Source organism: Tiliqua scincoides, chromosome 3 (genome assembly GCF_035046505.1).
Source record: "Tiliqua scincoides isolate rTilSci1 chromosome 3, rTilSci1.hap2, whole genome shotgun sequence".
Taxonomy (NCBI): Eukaryota; Metazoa; Chordata; class Lepidosauria; order Squamata; family Scincidae; genus Tiliqua; species Tiliqua scincoides.
Genome location: NC_089823.1, coordinates 102462072 through 102484754, shown reverse-complemented (window position 1 = coordinate 102484754; position 22683 = coordinate 102462072). Strand labels below are relative to the sequence as shown.

At 39.3% G+C, this 22683-nt stretch overlaps 1 protein-coding gene across 8 annotated transcripts in view; it reads right to left on the bottom strand.

Moving 5' to 3' along the window:
- The window catches only part of DOCK9 (dedicator of cytokinesis 9), a 162972-nt gene that overhangs the window by 47227 nt on the left and 93062 nt on the right, over window positions 1-22683 (bottom strand). For all 8 annotated transcript variants that reach the window (XM_066620091.1, XM_066620093.1, XM_066620095.1 and 5 more), the window contains exons 16-31: window positions 21351-21430; window positions 21083-21270; window positions 20870-20935; window positions 19597-19689; window positions 17534-17657; window positions 17052-17173; window positions 15726-15812; window positions 11977-12066; window positions 11325-11440; window positions 11005-11074; window positions 10786-10911; window positions 10517-10588; window positions 6864-7010; window positions 6029-6112; window positions 5442-5553; window positions 1205-1383 (exon numbers count right to left, since the gene is read on the bottom strand). In XM_066620091.1, the coding sequence (XP_066476188.1) occupies window positions 1205-1383; window positions 5442-5553; window positions 6029-6112; window positions 6864-7010; window positions 10517-10588; window positions 10786-10911; window positions 11005-11074; window positions 11325-11440; window positions 11977-12066; window positions 15726-15812; window positions 17052-17173; window positions 17534-17657; window positions 19597-19689; window positions 20870-20935; window positions 21083-21270; window positions 21351-21430 (1756 nt within the window). The remainder of the gene's footprint in view (window positions 1-1204; window positions 1384-5441; window positions 5554-6028; window positions 6113-6863; window positions 7011-10516; window positions 10589-10785; window positions 10912-11004; window positions 11075-11324; window positions 11441-11976; window positions 12067-15725; window positions 15813-17051; window positions 17174-17533; window positions 17658-19596; window positions 19690-20869; window positions 20936-21082; window positions 21271-21350; window positions 21431-22683) is intronic.

The following is a 22683-nucleotide window of genomic DNA, read 5'->3' as shown; positions in this document are numbered from 1 at the left end:
CTGCAACAAAAACACAATAGATCTAATTAGTAGGAAAATTAATAAGAAAATACACAGAAACTATTAAATCTCAAAGCAGTATTTTATGCCAAAAGATCAGTGTCCACAGACATATCTTTATTACTTCACCCAAACTCCTCCATACAGAAATTCTTGCTCATTCTAGCTGTAATCATTTGTGACTTCAAACACCCCTTTAAAGAGCTATTCTCTCTAAATAATGACATATTTTGCAGAGCCATTGTCTAAATATGCATCTCGGCTGCACCTCATTCCCATGTCTTGGTCCACATTAAGGAAACAGTGGCTCATATGCATAACTGCCACTGCTACTTTCAAACGATTAAAAGTTGGTTGAAAACAATTAAAAGATCCTTTGACCTGCATTGCAACTTGCACAGGAGAAAATAGGCAAAGTCCATGAGAGAAGGGAGGCTAAACTGAGGTTATCATTTTAAACACTTAACTAGTTACAACAACAACAACAACAACAACAGGTATTTATATACCGCCTTTCTTGGTCTTTATTCAAGACTTTATTCCAGGCGGTTTACATAGGCAGGCTTTATTAAATCCCTATTAAATAGGGATTTTTACAATTTCAAAGAAGGTTCTTTCTTTCAAGAACGACTACATTCAAGGTGTTTCATTCCGATCTGGCTTCACATTCTGGCCTCCATCCTCCCACGCTCAGAGCAGATGGAATTGCTCGGCTTCAGCTTGTCAGCTGCTCCAAGGTCGCACGGTGCCGGTGGCCTCAAACTGGCGACCTTATGGATGTTATCTTCAGGCAGACGGAGGCTCTACCCTCTAGACCAGACCTCCTGCCCAGTTATACAGAACTGTATAACTATATACAGTTATATTGTAACTGTATATAGTTACAATATTAAATGTATCTAAGCCCCCTCAGAGATTCTTTTTTAGCAAAGGAGCTCTACTGTGCACACAGATCTCTCAGTACTTTGCATTGTTGGGAAATATGTGCACTGCACATAAAGTTGCTCCTGCCATTATATGAATAAAGAAGTCTATACTGAATTACTTTCAAGTTCTGCAACCCCCATAAGAGCATCTTTGAAACCTTGGAATCAATTAGACTGACTTTATTTGTGAAAGTTCTGCAAATCATCAACTCTGGTATCTTTTAAAACCCAAAATATACATAAACTTCACTAAACAAAAAATTCAGAAAAAAATTTACCCTAGAAGAATATCTGTCATCAAAAGAATGTTTTATCATCAGGTTCTTCAGGACACTGATTGCAATTTGACGAATGTCTCGAAACTCTTGTAATGCATTTCCAACCTCCCTGAGAAGCAGTCCAACCAAGAAGTGATGCTTGCAGAAATCATCTGATAAGTAATAGTCAAGTTGAAGATCTGTAAGAAAAATTCAGAGTTGAGAAAAGGTGTAATCCATTAACAAAACAAAATCTAAAGACATTTAAGGACTTCAACTGTCACCATATTCTAGGTTCTCTCATTTGCAATTCAATTCAAACACTGTACTGAATCAATGCTTCACAAAAAGATTAAAAAAATTAAAAAATATCTAAGCTGAAATGAAACATAAGCACAACAATTCAGTAGTTATATAGTTAGTCTCTGACACATGCCAACTTATTTTGGAAATAAAAGATATATGAGCTCTTGAAAAGCAGTTCAAGTGGAGTTCTATTGTGATCCAAGCAATTCTTCCATGCTGTGATTACAAGAGCTACATATATGCATTGTGAAGAACACCACAAAACAGCCACATTTCCACAGGAATATGCTCTTTGAAGGCCAAGCATGCAAATGACTTCAAACAAAAAGGTGGACATTTATGACAAAATGGAGTATGTAGTTTAGAAAAATCAGTGGTATGTCTAGAAATTTAGCAGTTAAATCAAGGACTTAATATATGGCTAGTGAACCTCTATTTTCTCATTTGAAAACACAACCCAAGCAGCAGACACCATAGAATTATAAAACTGAGACAGTAAAAAAAGGCCAACTCCATTGCCCCAGCATTTCCAGACACTCCACCAGGATTTCATGTTTTTTAAAAGCAGAATATACATCTGCAGCATTGGTTAAAGAAATGCCACCACTCTGAAAATTAAAAAAAGCACCTCACAGTGCACCTTCAATGAGTTTTAGTACTAACCACATAGTTCTAGGTAATGAGTTTAAATGAGACGTAAATTGCACTGAAAGAGTGGCTTAAAAGGCCTTAATGGCATTCACATAGGCACTGTAATGTAGAAGAAAAGGAAGAAGAGGAAAAGCATTCCCCCTAACACCAGCATAAATTAATCCTTTAACTGAAGTGAGCAAGGGGGAGGGGTTTGATTATTGCATTATTTCCTCATATCCGCATGGCTCACTCCATGGATCTGAATTTCAAGTCTAATTATACCATTAGGATATAAAAAGTTATACATTGTGCTTAAAACGATACCACAAATATTTCTAAGTTTGATAACTATTTTTTCTTTTAAAAAGAATTCATTACAGGGAGGAAAAAAATGAAAGTACAATAACAACCATCAAATTCCTAGTAATGTTCTGTGAATTTAGCTGCAATCCTACACATAGTTTCCTAAAAGTAAGCCTCATTGAATGCAATGGTATTTACTTCTGAGCAGACATGCTGAAGAAAGTGCTGTTTGAGTCTGTAGGGAATTTACAACTAGTGCTATACTTGCAGCTTCATCTTTAGCAGCATCGGTTGCTGACATAATGATGGCGTGGAGGGAGGGAAGGATGGTTACCAGGTACAAATTCTGTCCTATTACATATATCCTATGTCAGCAGTTCATGCATGCAGAAAACTCTTCCATACACAAATACATAACTTAAGAATCTGATAAAACCTGCTTGAAACGTTAGTGGAATGTTAGTGGAAAATGTCACTGCAGATTTTACACCAGCAAAGCTAGAAGGTACAGGACTGCTCCAAAAATTATCTTTAAATGTTACAGAAATGATTTGCTAGAGCTACAGAAACAGAGTTACAAATGAAGCAGCCAACAAGCAAGGGTGCAACTTCTACAAAGCTGTCTTGCAAATCAGTTTTTACTCTCAAAGCCCAATGCTAGCTGATACAGAAGTTCTAAAAGTTCAAGAAAGGAATGGATTGGTTTATATTAAGGCTTTCCTACGATGCAAGGTTATTCAAACGGTAGAAACGGGGATGAGGGAATCTCTGCTCAGTCTTGAAACTCACAAGGATAACCCAGTCTCTCCTTCTCAGCCTAACCTAGTACACAGGGCAGGATTCAGAGTGATCCAGAGGATTTTGTTTCCTCCCCTTTGAACAGCAGGCCATATTCCCAAGAGGTTTTTAAAAGTCCCTTCAGTTTCCAAAGTATCTTGCTATGCAGCATGGCAAAGCTAATGTTGGAAGCACACTGCTTGGAGTCTATGCTCTTGTCTCATGCTCATGGCCCCCAACCTTCAATAATAAAGGAGGGCTGATAGAAGGGGGCTGATCCTAGATAAAGCTAGGTGGGAGGAAGAAGTTGTCACAGCTGTTCATGTGATTCTTGTCTAGAGAAGCCACAATGTGTTCAGTCCTAGCACTGCTGAAACCCTCATTATTGCACATTCCCCTTTCTCAGTCAAGACTTCCTGCAAGAAAGGGCAGGTGATGGCATAGAAATTGCCCCTAGTGTTGGCTAGGCTGTTGGACCATCACCATCATTGTCACTGTGGTGGTGTGAGAGGCCTGGAAATCCTAAGTCAGTGGAAAGGGTCAGTGGTGATCCTGGCCCCAGTGCCACTCAGGGTCACAACCAGAAACTGCCACCCCCCCAACAGGGCTGCCAGCCCCCCCCCCCCACCGGTCCTGCCTTCAGAGGGCCAGAGATGCCGAATGCAGCCTCTGAAGGCTTCTGGAAGGGAAGCAGCAGGTGGGACTAGTAGGGGGCATGTCTAGGGGTGGTGCCACCCCCAGACGTGCCACTCGAAGTCATGTAACCCCCCTAGACACCCCCCCGGTACACCACAAAAAAGGATCTAAATCAAGGCCTCATAAGTGGTGCTGTGAAGTCAAAAGAAGAATGTTCCCCAATGAAACCATCTATCCTCCTCTTGGAGGGTGCCTTATTCTCTAGTGGCTGGCAACTTGTATACCAGCAGTTTTCCATCAGGCTCATTACTTCCCCTCCTCCAGAATACTGCTGGGAGTCATGCATTTGGGCTGGGAATGGGGGAGGGAGAGGAAGCACTCAGAAAGACACATGCTTGAAAGCAAGTATGAAAACGGCAAACCAAACAAATGGCTGATGTGCTGTTTCCGTCCCTGTCTCAGAGCTCTTCAGAGCCAGAAGACTTGCCCTTTGGTTGTCCTCAAAGTGGAAGGTAGAAAGGGGACAATGCTCAACATCACCAAATAGGTTTCCCCTTCATCCATGCTTCCCATAGTTACCCTCCTGGCTCTGCTTGAGTCCTTGAGTGGCTAGGTTCAAGACTCAGAGATGGTTTGGTGTCCATAAATGCTCTGGCTCTGTTTGTTCTGAGAAAAACCTTTTGTAAGGGGAGGGGGGAGGAAGAGAGGCATGTGTCCACATCTGTTCATCCCTGAAATCAACCAGGCCTACCTAGAACTTTCAGTTCCAAAGAACTGAAAAAGAATCTGGGACTATACACAAGGAGCCAGGAACAAAGGCCTAGCCTTGAGAAGGAATTGGGAGCACAGGCTGCAATCAAGTCTTCTTTTCAAACGTCTGCCTCATAGTGGAAGAGAGGAGTGTACCCCACTGTCTGGACCACTGAAATGCCACAAGTAGAGAGAATACCCAGAGCCTGGAAACATGAGAATAGCTGTGCAGATCCCAGCTATAAAAAAACCACATTCTAGATTTTTCAGCCAATTCTAGAATGAAGAATGGTCTAGAACGTGCTCAGTTAATTTTGAGTGATATGTTCGTGCATTTAGTTTCAGTTAAGCTTGTTATGTCTAACATTTCTTTTTAAGAGCTTCTGTTTTTTTGGATACAGCACCCCAGCATGACCCCCAAATGAAATTACGGCACATACTTCATTTTTGCAAGTCACGTTTTCAAAACCATAATAGCTGAGGAGCAAACAGCACACTCTACACCTACCTACAGGAGTATCATAGGACTTCACAGATGGTGAACGAAAAGCTAATTAAAGAAAAGGAAGCAAAGTAGGAGAAAACTAATAAATAGTAAGCTGAGTTTTTCAAAATTGTTAAGCCAAGAAAGGAAAGAGAAGCTAATAAGATGTTCATCGTGCTCTAAAATATTCTACCTGAAACGAAGAGAATTATGTACCTATGTTTTAATTCTTACAAGAATTAGTGAAAATTAGTGGACTATGCCCTTTTTAAATTCAAATAAAATTTGGGGGCTTCTCTTACAAAAAGAAAACACACAACACTTCACAGTTCTAGCAACTTCATTACAAGATTGCAAGAATGAATTTACCTTGATATCTCTGAATCCTGCCTTTTCCAAATGGCATAGGAAGGTTTAGAGGAATGTAGTGTTCATGATTACACACTACCCGAAGAAATTCAAATTTGAACTCAAAAAGGGTCTGCAAAATACATTACACTAGTAAGAAACATTGTTTAACAGAAATAGGGTATTTTAACCAAACAAGCAAGAAAACAGATTTTTTTCCTTTTGATCATTCAAACCCAGCTCTTAGAAAGGTTAGAAGGGGCGTCAAAAGTATTAGCATAGTTCCTGATAAGAGAGGACCAGGTAGCAGCATCCCACAGCATGTAATTTCTCTGTTGGCTACGTAAGAGCATCAAAAAATCTAATTTGTGAAACATATAGGAATTTGTGCAACCAATTTCCAGGGTAAAAATGATCTACATGCTTTCTTATACAAGACTAATTATTTTTTTAGAAATAAAAGTGAACTAGATACTAGGTATACAATGGAAATATATTTAAATATTACAGCTGGGAAAGAAATTTGATACACATGAACCAAAATGCACCAAAACACAAAAATAGAACCAACATTTCTTACAGCAGAAACTGTTTCTGTAATAGAGTACCTTAGGATCTCCTGGAGTAAAGAAACTGATATAATTATTAATTTGCTTGAACACAAATCCTCTGTCCATAAAGGTGAAACATCTCTGTAAAGGAAGAAAAAAGAGGTTTCTCAAACCATAACATCTAGTAAACTATATTTCCTTACCTGTTTGTACAGGACTCTTATTATTATTATTATTATTATTATTATTATTATTATTATTATTATTATTATTATTGTCAGCTTGATCCATCATACAGAAGCCAGATATGAAATAAGTATGACACAAATTGTGCATTTATAAATTAAAAGATTTATAAAAAATGTGTTAAATCTCAACTACAGGTTAGCAACCACATTCCAAACATGTTTTATTTCAGTCATCATGTAATAGTAAAGACAGAGCTGAATATTTGTCACAGTACAAGATGTTTCCAACTAGAAACTTGTAGTTTCCACTACAAGTGCGGTGGCAATCAATGCTATAGGTGTGACATATTCAAATGGCAGAGTTTGTATTGCAACACTATTTTACCTCCTGATAGCTTAGTGTTGTCCACAGCTAAATATATGATATTCCAAAACAGTTTTAACAGCAAAGATTTAAGTTATACATTATCTATTTTCTTGGCATAGACTTATTTCAAATTCCAATGTACATAAACAAGATCTGCTACATTTATGATATCCAAGCTGGATGCATCATATTAGTCACTTTTTTTTTTTTTTTAAGACTAAGGGCACTTTAAGGGTTCAGGAGTGCACTTGCAAGAGAAGCCTCAAATGTTCAGACATTTCTGTGTTTAAAAACCTGAAGCCTTCATTGAAAAAGACCAAAAAAGCAGGAGACTCACTTTTATGAAGACCGCAAGGCTATGGTTTGCATTTTTTGAAGCTTCTGGGTTATCCTTATATTTCTGAGTTATGTGAGGCATCAGCATGTTGACAACGGTTTCTACAGCATGATGGTAAGAAGCAGGAAATCTCTGATTTCGTAACAACTAGAAACAGAATTGAGAATTGGGATTTAGAAATGAGAGCACTGCAAAATTACCCTTGGTCATTATGTGCAGGGGACCCGTTTAAAGCAATTACCCGGGATCACAAGAACTCTTAACGCTTGTTAATTTAGAGTTCTCTCGTTTTGGAAAATGAAGCGTGGAAGAATCTGAACTTTTTGATCAACCTTTTTCTGTTCCCCTTGGAAAGATAATTACAGGTCAGTCCTTGGCATTTGCAGGGGTTCTGTTCCTGGAACCCCTGTGGATTGCGAAAACCACAGACAATCATAAGAACATAAGACGAGTCCTGCTGGATCAGGCCCAGGGCCTATCTAGTCCAGTTTCCTGTATTTCACAGTGGCCCACCATATACTTCAGGGAGCACACAAGACCACAAGATACTTGCATCTTGCTGCCACTCCCCTGCATCTGGGAATGGTCTGACCCACAGAGGACTTAGGGCCCAATCCTATTCAACTTTCCATCACCAGTGCAGGCACAATGCAGCCCCGAGGTAAGGGAACAAATGTTCCCTTACCTTGAGGAGGCCTCCGTGACTACCTCCTTACCAAAGGATGCAGTGTACACTTTATTTGCACGACTACACCAGCACTAGAAAATTGGATAGAATTGGGCCCACAAGCACCAGAGATCACATGCAGGATGTCTTCTGCATCGCAGGGAGGCTGTGTGCAACCTCCCCATGACTCAGAATGCCTGTCAAAGCAATTTAGCAAGCTCTTCTGGTGTTGGTTGCTCATATATGGCCTCCCCGTGACTCAAAAGAATTCTTGGACACAGGTTCCAGTTGCATCCAGGAGGTGCTTTACAGTGGCATAGCTAATGATTGTGTAGCCCAGTGCAGAGTTCAAAATGATGCCCCGGAAGTGATGTCACAACCAGAAGTGATGTCACAGTTGGATTTTTTTTCCCAAAAGTGAAAAATGGGGAAAAACTTGCCTCCTCCCCCCAGCAGCTCACCACCCACTTGCTCTTCTGCCTCCCCCAAACCAGTTGCACAGGTAAGGCATTTATCTGCTATATGGGGTCAAAGAAGATTTTGAAGTCCGCCCCCCCTGCACAAAAAAATCAAATTAAATTAAGTAAATAAATAAAAAGTGTGTCCCTTATTGGTTAGAAACACTGTGCTGAGGAGAAGAGGGATGATTATTCTCCCCCTGCTAAATATAAGAGGAGCACCACTTGAAAAAGTGCCTCTTTACGCAATTAGCAGGAGTAACTGTATTATAATACATGGAAATGAGAGCTGACTCATATTAACACTTGACAGGTTCCATGCTGTATCATAATAACATCTCATTGGCTCTCAGAATAATCAGAATCATAGGTCAGTTAAGGAGTTAAAGAAATCCACTTTTTGTTCCATATGTTTGTTTATTTCATTTTCTGGTTAATTGGCCATAACTCTTAATAGAATACAGATAATCTAACATGGTTTGTTTCATTGCTTTCTGCATTAAATTACCATTCCAATGATATACAACATCATGGTATTATTCATACATACCAAGTTTTCCACAGTTTTGGCCACTAGTATCAAGCTCAGTTTGTTGCCCCCCTAAAGCTTGTTGCCCGGTGCACCCACTACCCACTGCACCTCCTAAGCTATGCCACTGGTTCTCTGTGGATCCTCCCACCGTGGGTTTGGAACCCATGCTGGGTCATATCCATGGTTAGTGAACCTTCGGATAATGAGAACCCACTGAATAGAAAGGAATTTGCTCAGTTAACCAATTGAGTCCCAATTGAATAGGTAGAAGCAGCAATCCCTAGAGTTGTTTTTAAAACCAGGCAATTTTTGTCAGGTAAAGGGCTGCCCAGGAGAAGGCTGGCTTACCAAGAGGGATTACTACCTAGTGATTAGGATGCAAACACCTCTTTCTGCTTTCCTTTTACTAGACCAGCACCTGAACAGGGAAAAGGTAGTTTGCTGACATCATCCCGAGCTAAGAAGTCAGTTAGAGGAGGGCCAACTGGGAAAAACTGCCCTTCCCAGGAGAGCACTGAATGCTAGAAATTGTTATTAAAAATCAAACAAACACTAGCATCTGTTGTGAAAAAGATATGATAATCCACTGGATTAGCTGTAATTGTGGACCAGGCAGACAAAGGGGCAAAATGGAACTAGTAAAAGTCTAAAATGGGGGGGGGGGTGTTAAACAATACCCCTGCTAATTGGGTAAGAGGCACTTTTTCAAGTGCGCGCTCCTTTTTTTAGCAGGGGGAGAGTAACTGGCCCACCTCACCCCAGCAGTGTCTGTTCTAGTGGCTGTCTGCTGGTATTCATTTGCATCTTTTTAGATTGTGAGCCCTTTTGGGACAGGGAGCCATTTAGTTATTTGATTTTTCTCTGTAAACCGCTTTGTGAACTTTTAGTTGAAAAGCGGTATATAAATACTGTTGATTGATTGATTGATTAAACAATAGGGGAAAAGAACAGTGGGTAGTAAAGCAGGCGGATTAAAACGCTTTAATCTGGATGGAAAACATTAAAAAAAAGGTTTTCATCAAAGGGGTGGAATAACCATTAATGCCCAGCAGATGGAGCTGGGATGCTAACTCAATCTCTCAGCCCAGTCTACCCCCAATGCATCAGGGCATTAAAACCAAATAAGTTTGTAAGTGTTGGAATAATGAGCAGACAAAAGCAACAGAAAAATTCCTGATTGTGATCTGGCTAGAGATGGCTAGCTTAAGGCTGCAATCCTAACCACACTTTCCTGAGAGTAAATCCCATTGAACAAAATAGAACTTGCTTCTAAGCAGATCCGGTTAGGATGTGTTCTAAGCTACTTTATATTGTTCAAATAATCTCCAGTCATTGCACTTGTTGGTGAGCAAATAGGTGCCCCTCTCTGAACTCCCAATGAATAGGCCACTGGAAGAGAACAATTCCCACTTCCTGTGGGCTAGGGAGATCGTGATGCATTCTGGGGTGACTGAATGAACGGAGGTGACTTGATGAAACCAGGAAGAGGCTGCTGATAGTTTGGAAGCCTGACTGCTGCCATCAAATGCAGTGGTAGGAAGAACTATTTTTGGCTTTCCCCCTTATTTTTCCCACCTTTTTAAAGGGTGTCTCCCATATCTGCAGAACCACAGATAACTGAAACTACCAAAGCTGGATCTGCGGATTCCAAGGTATGCCTGCACTTTGTTCAGATTAAAGGCAATTTTTATCATGTTTCAGTATAAAAGACTGAAAAAGATTTTATAAATACCTGGATTCTTTTTATAGATATCCGAAACACAAACTCTCTTACAATTGAATGTGTTTTTTGTCATTGAATGCAACATTTTTCACTTTGGAACTTTTTAAATCTAAACATGAATCTAAGAATTTGACTGATGCCTAGGTCTCTTGCTGCAAGTTTCTTTTTGTCACTTTTTTACACTTCATGCTATCCTGCCAAACCTCTTATAAACATATGCAATGGTGTTACTTAAGAATTTGTTGTTGTTACATACACTTTCGATTTACATACCTTTACTTTACCATTTTCTATCAGGTGCTGGGCCATGGATTTGATCAGAATTTCAAAGAAAAACCAAGAATACTGTTAAACAAAAAAAAGAGAGTACTTAGGTTTTATAAAACAATGTTCTTCTCAGTGACATTTAATATAATATTGTGAGACACATTTTACAATTAAAAGGTTGTTTCAACACTAGAGCATTCTAGTTGAAGGGCAAGATTGCACAAATCCAACAGTTAATACCAAGGAAGGCTATTTCTATATTTTTCAGTGCATACCTTAAGCAGCTTGTTACTTGTCAGGAAATCAGCAGACGGTTTCAGGATTGCTGTCATGGATTTGGCAAGTTCTTCATGTACAGTCTTGTATTCAGAAGCAATGTAAGGCTCTGCTTTGTAAGCATACTTCAGACAAAAAAGGAAATTAGCTTTATGTAATACACGTTTGATTATCAGGCATGTTTTTACTTTTGACAAAATATATTTGTGTGAATTTACCTTCACATAAGACCTCAAGTAGCTGTCCAGTCCTTCTTCATGGCACTGGGCAACAACATGGATGATGACCCTAAAGGAAATCACATAATAATTACAAGGAAATGTGGCAGAGAGAGCATTTTTGAAGTAAAAAATGAGTATACCCTCAGCAACAACATCAAAGACTGATATGTATTTATCATTTATTTATTTAATTGATTGACTGATTGATTGATTTGTAATCCGCCTTTCTCCCCAAAGGGCACCCAAGGCAGCCCTTTATCAAAGGCCCAAGGCGGCCCTTTATCATGCTCACTTATCTCTTGCATCAGATTGTTTACCTTGTCACATTCACGGCAACTTCTTCCTGAGTTGCTCTAGTAAGAACTCTAAACAATTGGTTTAAAATGGTAGGTAGAAAAGCTATCATTACATGGCCCTCCATAGCATGAAGACTCTAGGGTTAAAAAAACACAACAACATATGTGAGAGAAAGTATTTTTAAAGTATTTGTTCTTTAAATTAAATCAATAGTCTAATGTTACATAAATACCTATATGTAAAGGGCAACTGAAAAATCAACAGAACTTTCAAAAATAGATGAAAGTACTGGAGTACAAATATAAGAATGTTTGCTGCATACACCTGATTGCATGCCAGGGCCTTCCAGATTTTAAGATAGCAAATATTAGAGATTAAATGCAAGCAACACAGGATCAAAGCAGAACAGCAATTCTGTAGTAAATGCTGAATCTAAAAGTACCATGCTGAGAAGCTGCTGTGGCAATGAAATGAAATATTCTCCAACTATGATGCCCTGCTAATGTGATACAACTATGATGCATTTGCAGGTAAAGCCATGTTACATCCTAAAGTAAATTGATTGGTTACGTTCTGAAATGTCAGGCATGTATTATTCTGTAGTATATAGTTAACATAATTAACAGTTTATAAACCTTAATGACATTGATCCGTACCCTTCACATAATATACCTTAAGATATTTCACAAGGTCAGCTCCCAAGGCTTGAGCTCCAGACTCAGTCTTTTGACAATAATAGAAGAAATTATTTAAGTGCTGGTCCTAGCAAAAGAATGGATAAAAGACAGGTAAAATCCATTAACATATATTTTTAACTTGACCCATCACATACATCACCACAGTACTCAACCACCTCTAGTTTAAAGAAATTCCACATAATCTTCACTTCCCAACACTCACTAACCAACAGATCATTAAATTTTGAGACACACAAGGCAGTAGAACAGAAACATAATGTTATCATATGCAAGGCTTGCACAGGATTATCACCGCAGACACTCGACCATAAGTTGAGGGCAGGTTTCGGGCCCCAAATCATGGAATTTTCTAAGACCCTTGGATAAGTCAGGGGTTAAACTTAGGGGGGGGGGTATGACTATAATTTTGTCTGATTTTACCTGAAGCCAGATCCTGAAAAATAACCTTCCAGTAATTGTTACCTAAAAACTGTACAGTTTCTAATTTATTAAAAATACAATAAAAGATCATAAGATGCATTTTTGTTCATTAACTTTTAAAATTCTGGTCTTCACAACATTTGTGTAAACACTGTCAGAGTAAGTGTTGTGCCTGTAAGCAACATACCAGTAGAACCATCAGTCAAATTCTTCTTTAAAGTGCCTGGTGTGTTAAGCCAGAGGCTCTACATACGACATGCAACATAAAACATGTAATTGGGAGTGTGCAATTCAGTTCACAGCAGGGAGACGAGCAACAAGGACTGAGCTGCGCACAGTTGCAACCCTCTTTACTCAGAAGCAGACCCAGTGCTTTCCATGGGTGTTATTCTTAAGCAATGGTGCACTACAGCCTGGGATCTTGTTTCAGATGGAAATGAGGATCACATCCTGGGATTTTAAAAAAGACATGCAACATAAAACATGTAATTGGGAGTGTGCAATTCAGTTCACAGCAGGGAGACGAGCAACAAGGACTGAGCTGCGCACAGTTGCAACCCTCTTTACTCAGAAGCAGACCCAGTGCTTTCCATGGGTGTTATTCTTAAGCAATGGTGCACTACAGCCTGGGATCTTGTTTCAGATGGAAATGAGGATCACATCCTGGGATTTTAAAAACCAGACCCCTGAACTTGGGTGTGTGAGTGTGAAATTCTTTGCAAATGACTTGCCAGGAATGTTCAGAGGCAGCAGCAAAAGAAGGAGGCATTTCCCTTCTTCTCCAAACTGGAAGGGAGAAAAAGGGGCTTCTGGGAATTGTGGGGAGGCTTTGTGGGAGCATGTGCTGCATTCCATAGCAGCAGCCCATACAGACTACAGTTCCCAGAAGCGCATTCACTTCTCTTCCTGTCTGGAGAAGAGGCTAAAATGGCTGCCTCTGATTACCGTAATTACTGGTAAAAATTCTCCTTTTTCTCCACCTGCTTCCTGCTTCTCAGTCCATTTCCACACACCCCCAACTTCACCAGACAGCTGCTGAGCCTCCATAAGCTTCCCATAAGCTCCCAGAGGACTCTGCCTCACTCACTGCATGGACCTGGGTATGACCTCAGACTCCATTTTAGTGGACCTCAGGATCCATATAAGTGGATCTCAGTCTCCATTTTAGGCATAAATTTTTAACCTACAGGCGAGTATATACGGTAATTTTAGCTTTGCGTATCTGTTAGCTCATGAAGCTATACTGATCTTATTTCATGAACTTGTCTGTTTTGATTTTGCTGGTTTTGTGTTCTCAAACAAGAAAAGAGATTAGTAATGATACACCCAGAGATCAACAATTAAGATTCCTCTTCTTCTAATGATTCGTCCTCACCAACATGGAAGCCCTAACAATCACTGCGGCTGTGCCCTTCAGAAGCAACTTTTCCTTTCCTGCCTTTCACTGCTGTTAGGCTTCCTCTGCTGGAGTGAGATCGATAGGCCAAGAGAAGCAGTGAACCCTCTCTAACATTTGCAAAGAACCACTCTAGGACAGCGCTTCCAAAAGTATGGATTGCAAGCCCAAGCATAGCACACTGGAATCTGCGCCCTTCCACCTGCCCTTTTCCAAATAGGAAACATTTCAGAAGCCCAATTACTTAACCAGAGTCTCCAGAGGCGTCTCCTGGCTAAGGGACCTACTCTACATGCCTCTGTGGTTCGTGTGATGGCCCTCAGAAGCCTTCACAAGCCACTTCTGGTTTTAGGAAGCCACTACCAGTTTGCTTTTAAAAACTGGAAGTGATTTCTCAGCGCCATTCTGAACCCCGCAGAGGCCTGTAGAGCGAGGCTCCAAGCTGACAGAGGTCTCTAGCACCACCATAGAGGCCCACCACAGAGAACAAGGTGGGTCACAGTGTTACGTGAAAATCCCCTTTTTCCTTTTAGGTTATGTTATTATGGACTAAAATATCATACAGGCCAAGCAAACGGGCCCAATTTCCAAAACCCTGGTAAAAGACACAAGTTTACACAACCTCTACCTCTCCATGCACACAGCAACAAAGACTTTAGCAACAAAGACTAGCAACAAAGTCTAAAGCATTGTATTGTTTTAAGAGATATGTGCAAAAGTGTCTCCTGAGTCAATCACTGTTATGCAAGCCCATTCAACCTCAACACACAGGACAATCAAGTCAAGTCAAGCTCATGGTGACCACATCCCCATCCCCCAGTCAAGAGTCTGGAAGAGTAAATTGTTGTCTCAATCACTGTAAATCATTGCTTATATGTCTCATTGTTGTAACTCAACCACTCTTAAGTACCGTATGCAAACTGCCTTCAGGGGTTGGTCGAGTTCCCCCCCAGGAGGCCAGCCATGGCTGATAGCTGACTTCCTGATCATCCTGTTTTGCATGCTCCACTTGCCCCACTGTGTGTAGTGAGCAAGCACATCCAGATCAGCTCTAGGTCACATCCGGGTCATTCAGGTCAGCATCCAGGTAAGCAAAAATCCTTCTAAGAGAGGGTGTTTCACCACATGCTCTCTCTCTGGCTGCCCTTCCAAGGCAGAGGGTCCTCCACAGGACTCTCCATCCCTCCCCATCCAACTGCTTTTCAGGACAGGTAACTATATCTGCGTCTGGAACCTTTTCCCTGCTCCCCCCTTTTTTTTCTCCCCTTCTCTCCCCATCTTTAGTCAGCAACTGGGTTGGCAGATCAGGGACCCCTAAAATCCTTCCCTACAACCTATCCTTTTCTGATTTCCTCGGATGCACCAAATACACTCCACACGCAACCACCATGAAAGTTAGGTACACTGGATCCAAGTACTAGGATTCAAGTAGACATATACTTACCATTTTTTTCATGTGCATTATGTTTACCTGTGTGCTTTGTAATAAAAATATAATCTTTTACTGAAAGTTATCTTTCTCTCAGTCTCTTTTCAAGCTAAAAAGGAATTTATTTGCATTACGCCGTCTTATTATCTAGCCTGCGAACCTGAAGTTTCCAAAAAGGGTAGTTTATTAATTCCCCTAAACAAAACAGCCCTTTTTGGTAACAACAGCACTGCAGAGTTTGAGAACCCCAGCTCTAGTAAATCTTAAACTACTACACTACATTTCCTATTGTGTGCAATCTATTCATTTACCCAATGCAGGAATATTTATGCAGACTTCAACCATAGGAACATTATAGATTTGGGTTAGAATTACAAAAACTGCACAAATTAACTGAAAATACAACCAAATCAATAATACGTACAACCAAGTCAACAAGTCTAATAAAAAGCAGTAGTAAAACAAACAAAGCATCTACCTGTGTATACACAGTGGAAACTAGATGAGTCGAAATCTTGAACAGTGGCTTGCCTCCATCTACCCATTTAATTTCAGGACCAGAATGCTGTAAATAATGTGAAGAAAATAATAATTACTTAAGATTTATATAGCACTTCCTGTGCATGCAAAGTGCTTCACATATTGCATGATGATGTAGTCTTTATAAAAACTGGGATCATAAGTATTATTATTTGTGTATTGCAGCTGCAGAACTAAGGTGAATGGGTTTGCCAAGAAACTCATGGCAGAGGTGTGATTTTAACTATGGAAGTCCTGACTCCCAGCTGAATTTCTTAGCAACTACACTATGCTAAGATCTTAATTAAGATGTTGCAAACACAGTATTCTTGTGTATATATGGTGTTTTACTTGGCACATGGTTTAGGCTGCTTTATTAAGTGGTATGAACATGAAAAAGAACAAAGAAATAAAATTCACAAAATGCTGGAAAGCACTGGCATAAGGGGTTAGGATTGTGCCCTATGTAACATATATTTAAAACTTAACATTAATGGGAAGATTTTCCACAAATTCTGAATGCATTTCTTGCAATAAGAACCAGAATTGTTTAAGAAATCAGTTGGCATACTTGTTTTTGTGCAAGGAAAAATATTTCAAATATTTTTGCACACTTGAGATGTAACACCTTTAAAATGTGGGGCCCACACAGATTTACTAATTTAGGGCCCAATCCAAAGGATCCCTAGTGCCAGTGCATAGGTCCAATGCTGGTGTTGGGTGTCATAAACATGCTGTAAAGCACAATTATGGCACCCTGTGAGGAGGCAGCGCTGGCATTGGGCCCACACCAGTTGGCTCTGGGTCCAGTGCCAGACAGAGGATACTGTCGGAGTGCTCAGAGGTAAGTTGCACTGCCAGGTGGCAGTGTGGGTTTGCGGAAGGCATTTTGAGGCAAGGGAGGGAGAGGCAGGAGAACGAACTGGCCCGGGAGGGGGTGGGACTGGTGGAGCCCACCCTGCTCCACTGGATCATATCCGCTGTGCTGGGCTGAAAAGCCTGACAAGGAGGTTCTCTCATCTGCATCAGCAAAATAGCACAGACTTGCTAAGTCCCACTGCAGGGCTGGGGCTTCCCTCGGGAGAAGGGGATGATCTCCAGCTGCCTCAGTGGGGCCGCTGGATATAGCAGATATAGCAGGTAATTATCACATCTTAAATATTCTGGACACAAAAGCAAATACATGCTTGGACTATTTTGTGCTTGCTTGTTGCTATTTTTGCAGTTTTGCTTTGTCAAGTTAACAAAACACAAATAACATTTTTGAAAACTGAAGTCGATTTACTTTGCCCATGCCAGGTTCTTGATTGTTTAGATATCCACATGGAAGATAAACAGAGACAGGAACATGTTGCTCGCTTGTCACAACTCGGCCATCTTTTAACAGTTGAAGCCAAGAATACCCCACTACAATAAATGAAGAGAGAAACCATATTTTAATGTGCCTCAGGTACATACAGCATTATCCCATCAAAGCCTTTGTGATGCAATATGTGTTCCAAAATATTGTTAACATCAAGAAAGAATTATTAAGAAAAATAAAGCACTTCAATTTCTTTTAAAAAGTTAGACGGCAATTTCTCTTGAAATGAGCAAAAGAGATAATACATTTCTGAGCAAGTTAAGTGACTTCATTAGGTCAGTTTACACAATTAGTATTACTCATTTTGTTAACAAATCAGCATCAATGAATGCTGAATTTTCAGAAGTTATTAAAGAAATTACTTTAAAAGGAGTGGATCAAACTAAAATGTAACTCAATCATACCTAGTGTTTCAATGATGTCTTTCTTCTTAGTAGTCCCTTTGCTTGAATTATCACAACTGACATGATAGAAGGTAAACAACAAATGGTGTTTTTCATGCAGCTGGGTAGGCAACTCTATTTTTATCTAAAAGGTGAAAAGAAAGACTTGGCTTCAGAAAATATCTTTTCTAGTGTGGTAGTATGCTACAGAAGTAATACACATTTGTAGTAGTATTCTATGTATTAAAAATAAAATTTTTTCAAAGGAATTGATGATGAAATGCACAATGGTAAGACACAAATAGGTGGAAATCCAGCTTTGTTTAAAAAAGAAAAAAAAAAGGGTGGGTGGAAAGCAGACTTGAATGCAAAGGTTAAAGTCAGACCTAGATGGGTATGGAAATCCCAGGAGCCTTTGGGAGCAATCCTAACCAACTTTCCAGCACTGAGGTAAGATCAATGCAGCTCCAAGGTAAGGGAACAAACATTCCCTTACCTTGAGGAGGCGTCTGTGACTGCCACCCAACTACAGGATGAAGCACACGCCCCATTGGCACATGTATGCCAGTGTTGGAAAGTTGATTAGGATTTGGGCCTTCTTCATTCACAAGAAGACTGCTCTGACCATGCAAAAAGACTAATATCCTTCACTGATGCAAACCAGTGCTCTCACATACTCCAGTGATTTAGGGCAAAAATTAATTTAGTTGGGAATAGATAAGAAATCAAGAAATTTTGATCTCGGGGATCTTGTTTCCTGATTTCAGCTTAATATAAGGTTAATTTACACCAAATAGGAAGTGCTACCTTTAAAAGTTTTAATTGTATTTCAAAGATTACTATCTAGGAACCAATGAAGTATGCAGCAGAATCTAGAAGAATCCTCTTCAGCCTCCAGCATTTGATGTTAGAACATAAGAACATAAGAACAGCCCCACTGGATCAGGCCATAGGCCCATCTAGTCCAACTTCCTGTATCTCACAGCGGCCCACCCACATATTTGAATATAACAAATACGTGGAGCAATCTGTATGCTTTTAAACTTATTTTTATGTTTAATTTTAGATCAATTTTATTGGGCACTGTAAGCTACCTTTTTGGAAAAGTGGGGTCTAAATATTTTGGGTAAATTTATGTTGCAAATTATATGATACATTAAATATTCAAATGTTAGATTCTTCCACTTGTATACCTGAGACAACAAAGTCCCAGGAAGATGGTACCACTGCCCCTGTTGCATGCTTGTGTCATTCCAATATCATATATATTGAAATCCACCTGATTATATTGTACTTTTCCAAAATGTGGCCATAGTTACTCATGCTTTGATTAATATCTAGGCTGGACTACTGCCGCACATTCTACTTGGGGCTGCCTTTGAAAATTTTATATGGAAACTGCAACTGATACAGAATGCAGATGGCTGCAGACTGTGTGAGGACTGCAACTATGTCACACTTCTGTTAAGATAGCTGCACTGGCTACCTGTACTCATCTGTGTAAAATTCAATGTGCTAGTTATTACTGATAATGCCCTTAATGGTGTGGAACCTGGGAATGTAAAGGATTCTATCTTCCCATAAGAGCCTTGTGAGTGCTTTTCTTTAGATATTCATTTGACAGCAACCTATGATGGGGTCTTTTCTGCTGAATCATCAAGCCTATGGTACTCACTTCCAACTGAGGTCAGGACTGCCTCCACATTCCAGGCACCTTCAGAGGGGAGTAAAAATGTTCTTTGTTCTACCTTGTTTATTTTGTTGTGCTGACCCCTAATTGTGGTTGGTTTTGGGACAATGGTGCTTATTTTCTTCTTTTTCTCTTCTATATCTAAAATTTGTTATTTAGATTTTGTATTTTCTTTTTTCCGAATCTTAAGCATATCTTGATTACATTGTTTTAATGATGTTGTAAGTCATTTTGAGCTGCCCTTTGCAATGTAGAATTGCAATGGAAAATAAGAACAAAAGATCTTTATTAAATTCATTAACAACAAGCTCCAAGATCTAAGAGCATCATTTTCCTCTCTTATCTCACTGCATATTTGGAGAACGATTAAAATCGGTAGCATAAAATTAGTTACCTCATCATAAAACTCTGGGTTTTGGTGATGATGCAAAACAGTAGCAAATGCTTGTCTTGTAAATATTGGTCCACCTGGTCTTCCATAGATGCACTAAAATTAAAAAAAAAAGACTGAGAGACTGACTTGCCCACTTTATAATTATCTTGTACTCCCTGTCAAGAATATATTTAAAAAGCCTTGTATCCTGCTTTTCTAAAAATCCAAGAGAGCTCCAACCAATAAAGCTCTTTACACTGTAAAAACAATGGGAAAGTAGATGCTCACGATATGAAATACTTGGTTTTACTTATTTATGATTCAACTTATTGATTTTTCCTATGTAAATCATTTTGTGAACTTTTTCTGTTGGAAAGCTGTACTTAAACTTGAAAGACAGAATATAAATATTATTATAATAATTCTGAAAAACTTGTAAAACATGTTATGATTTCCCCCCAAACTATGTATTATTAGTACATTTGTGTGCTTCTCCAAGAAATGCATTCTATACTCTGAGCTAGTGCATCTAACCTGTTTACAGCTCTCTTATTTCCCTTATTGACTGGTCCTAGAAGAGCTTCTTTTGCAAAAACTTTGCATGTACCCTCAGGTTCAATCTCTAATAGATCAAAAATATCAGGGCTGGAAAAGGTATCTGCCTGAGACTGTGGAGAACCAGTCCCAGTTTGAATTAATGGTGTTGGGCTGGATAGACCAATGATTTGACTTAGTATAGGGAATTATTCAAAAAGCCAAAATATTTCTTCCACTGATGTAGAAAATAAACTTGTCCTCAATTAGCTTATCTATAATTGAGACTTTAAGCTCATTGGGACAGGAATCTGCCATTCTGCTTACTTTATTTCACAATAGAGTGAGGGCATGATATAAATTTTTTTTTAAAAGATCTAGATTAGAAAAATCGCTTCCATTTAAAATAAACATCTTAAAACCAACATTATTTACCAGCTGTGATTAACCTGGTGGCCTTGGTGGAACACTAATCATTCAGACATGATTTAGCTCAGTAAAATAATGGAACGAATCCACAAGCTAAACCATTTCTGAATAATCAGTATTCTTTTGGAAGTGAATAAATGATTAGAAGAATCATCATAACTATAAACAATTCTAAATCATACTAGTCAATATTTCTCAAGCTAACATAGGGAACAGACTAATAGCATTCAGGATCCTGACTGCAAGACTTCTAAATTGCCATGTGATCAGTAAATAGCCTGAGTTTATTTGAATAAACTACTTCTAACAGCCACAGGCCAGACCAACAAACCTTTAGAGGCTGGGAATCTTCATCATCTGAATCCTTGAACTCAATGCACACTGCAATATTTCTTGCCTATAAGTGTAAATATACATATATGGAAAGTATTACTATTGAAAACATCAGGTACATAACCAACATTTCAAACAAAAAAGACCCAGTTGAATTCAGATTCAGTTTGGTCTTTTGAATCTGAATGTAATTTTGAACACATTAACTCACCTTTGCAAATGACTTTTGACTGTCATATTTCAAGTGCTTTGGATAAACATAAAGGTGATTGTTGTAGATGGTGAAAGGCTGAGTATGTTTTGGTATACAGGGAACAAATTCCTCTACTTCAAACGTTACTACTGTCTTGGTACTGTTTTCAAACTGTTTCATGGGAATGTATGATGAGTTAACAAAATCTGAAAATATATTAAAAGCCAATAAAAAAATTGAAGGGAAAAAGCTTTTCAGCTACTTAACAATACTTTTCAATACTTACTTGGAATCTCTGGAGAAACATTATCAATAGTTATATCTAGGTTTCCCAAAATAACTGGTAACTTGGCCATCTTTTCAGGTCTATGGAAAAAAAAAACAAGCTTTAACAGAAAGAAGTAAGATATGTAAAGTTAAAATGTTCAATTCCACCCACCCAAAAAGACAACAACAAGAACCATTTGGAAAGAATTGAGTATGTATTCTAACCAGTTTCACTGAGACAAGGCTAATAAGGTAATAAATTACTGTATTGAATACCCTAAATTGCAGTTTTGTCTATGTGATGTATAATTGCAATTTAGGCTGCAATTCTACATACACTTTCCTAGTAAAAAGTCACACTGAATACAATGGAACTTATTCTGAATAGACATGAAAAGGATTGCATTGTCAGAAATTTACTTTGTCCATCTGATCGGCACTGCGCTTTAATACTGAAAAATTTCAATTTTCTGTGAAATTTTTATTGTCTACCAACTCAAATCTTAGCCAGTATCATTAATGGATACCAGCTAGCTTTGTAGGGGTGTATCTTTCCACAGAACTCAACAGTGAGCCAACAGGTTTCAAATTCCCCATTCTTCTAATAGTCACAACCTGATCCAAAATGGCTGCTGAACTGGGACAGACCCCCTGCTCCTGATTGTTATAAACATGCCATAAGGCACATTTGTGCTGATTTGGGAGTCAGCTGCACCAGTATGGAGGCCTGCACCAGCTTCCGCAAGCTGAATCAGGACTCTGCACCGGCTGCACAGGGTACTTTGCACCGGGTTGGGCAGAAGGTGGGAGAGGGTGGCAGGAGGGCATTCTGGGGTGGTGAGGTGCATTTTTGAGCAGGAGGCAGAAAAGGCCTGGGAGAGGGTGGGATCAGTGGCAGCAGCATACACTGGATCCGAATCCCCACTCCCATGCCTAGCAGCCTTACATGGGCTACTTGATTTACACCAGCTTAATAATTTTAATGGAATGTGTACTAACATTAAAGTGATCATCTATATATTTTCAAGCTTTGGATCTTCAGCAGAGCAAGGTTATGGTCATACAAAGACAAATGAGGAATCAAATTACAAGGAATCATAAAAGAGGATAGAACACAGATATTTGCAGTAAAAGACATGGTTTCTCAAGTTCCATTAAAAACAAACCCTTTGATAAAGATTACATTGAAACCTCGACAGCTATCGGCAGCAAATGTTCTAGCGTCCGCTGGCAGAAATAAGCCTATCCCTGCTGACTAAGTGTTCTGAAATGTTTTATGCACATTCCACCCACTCAGACTTTAAAACAAAACCCATCTAGGCCTAATTGGCTCTTTCCAGGAAAAGATACAA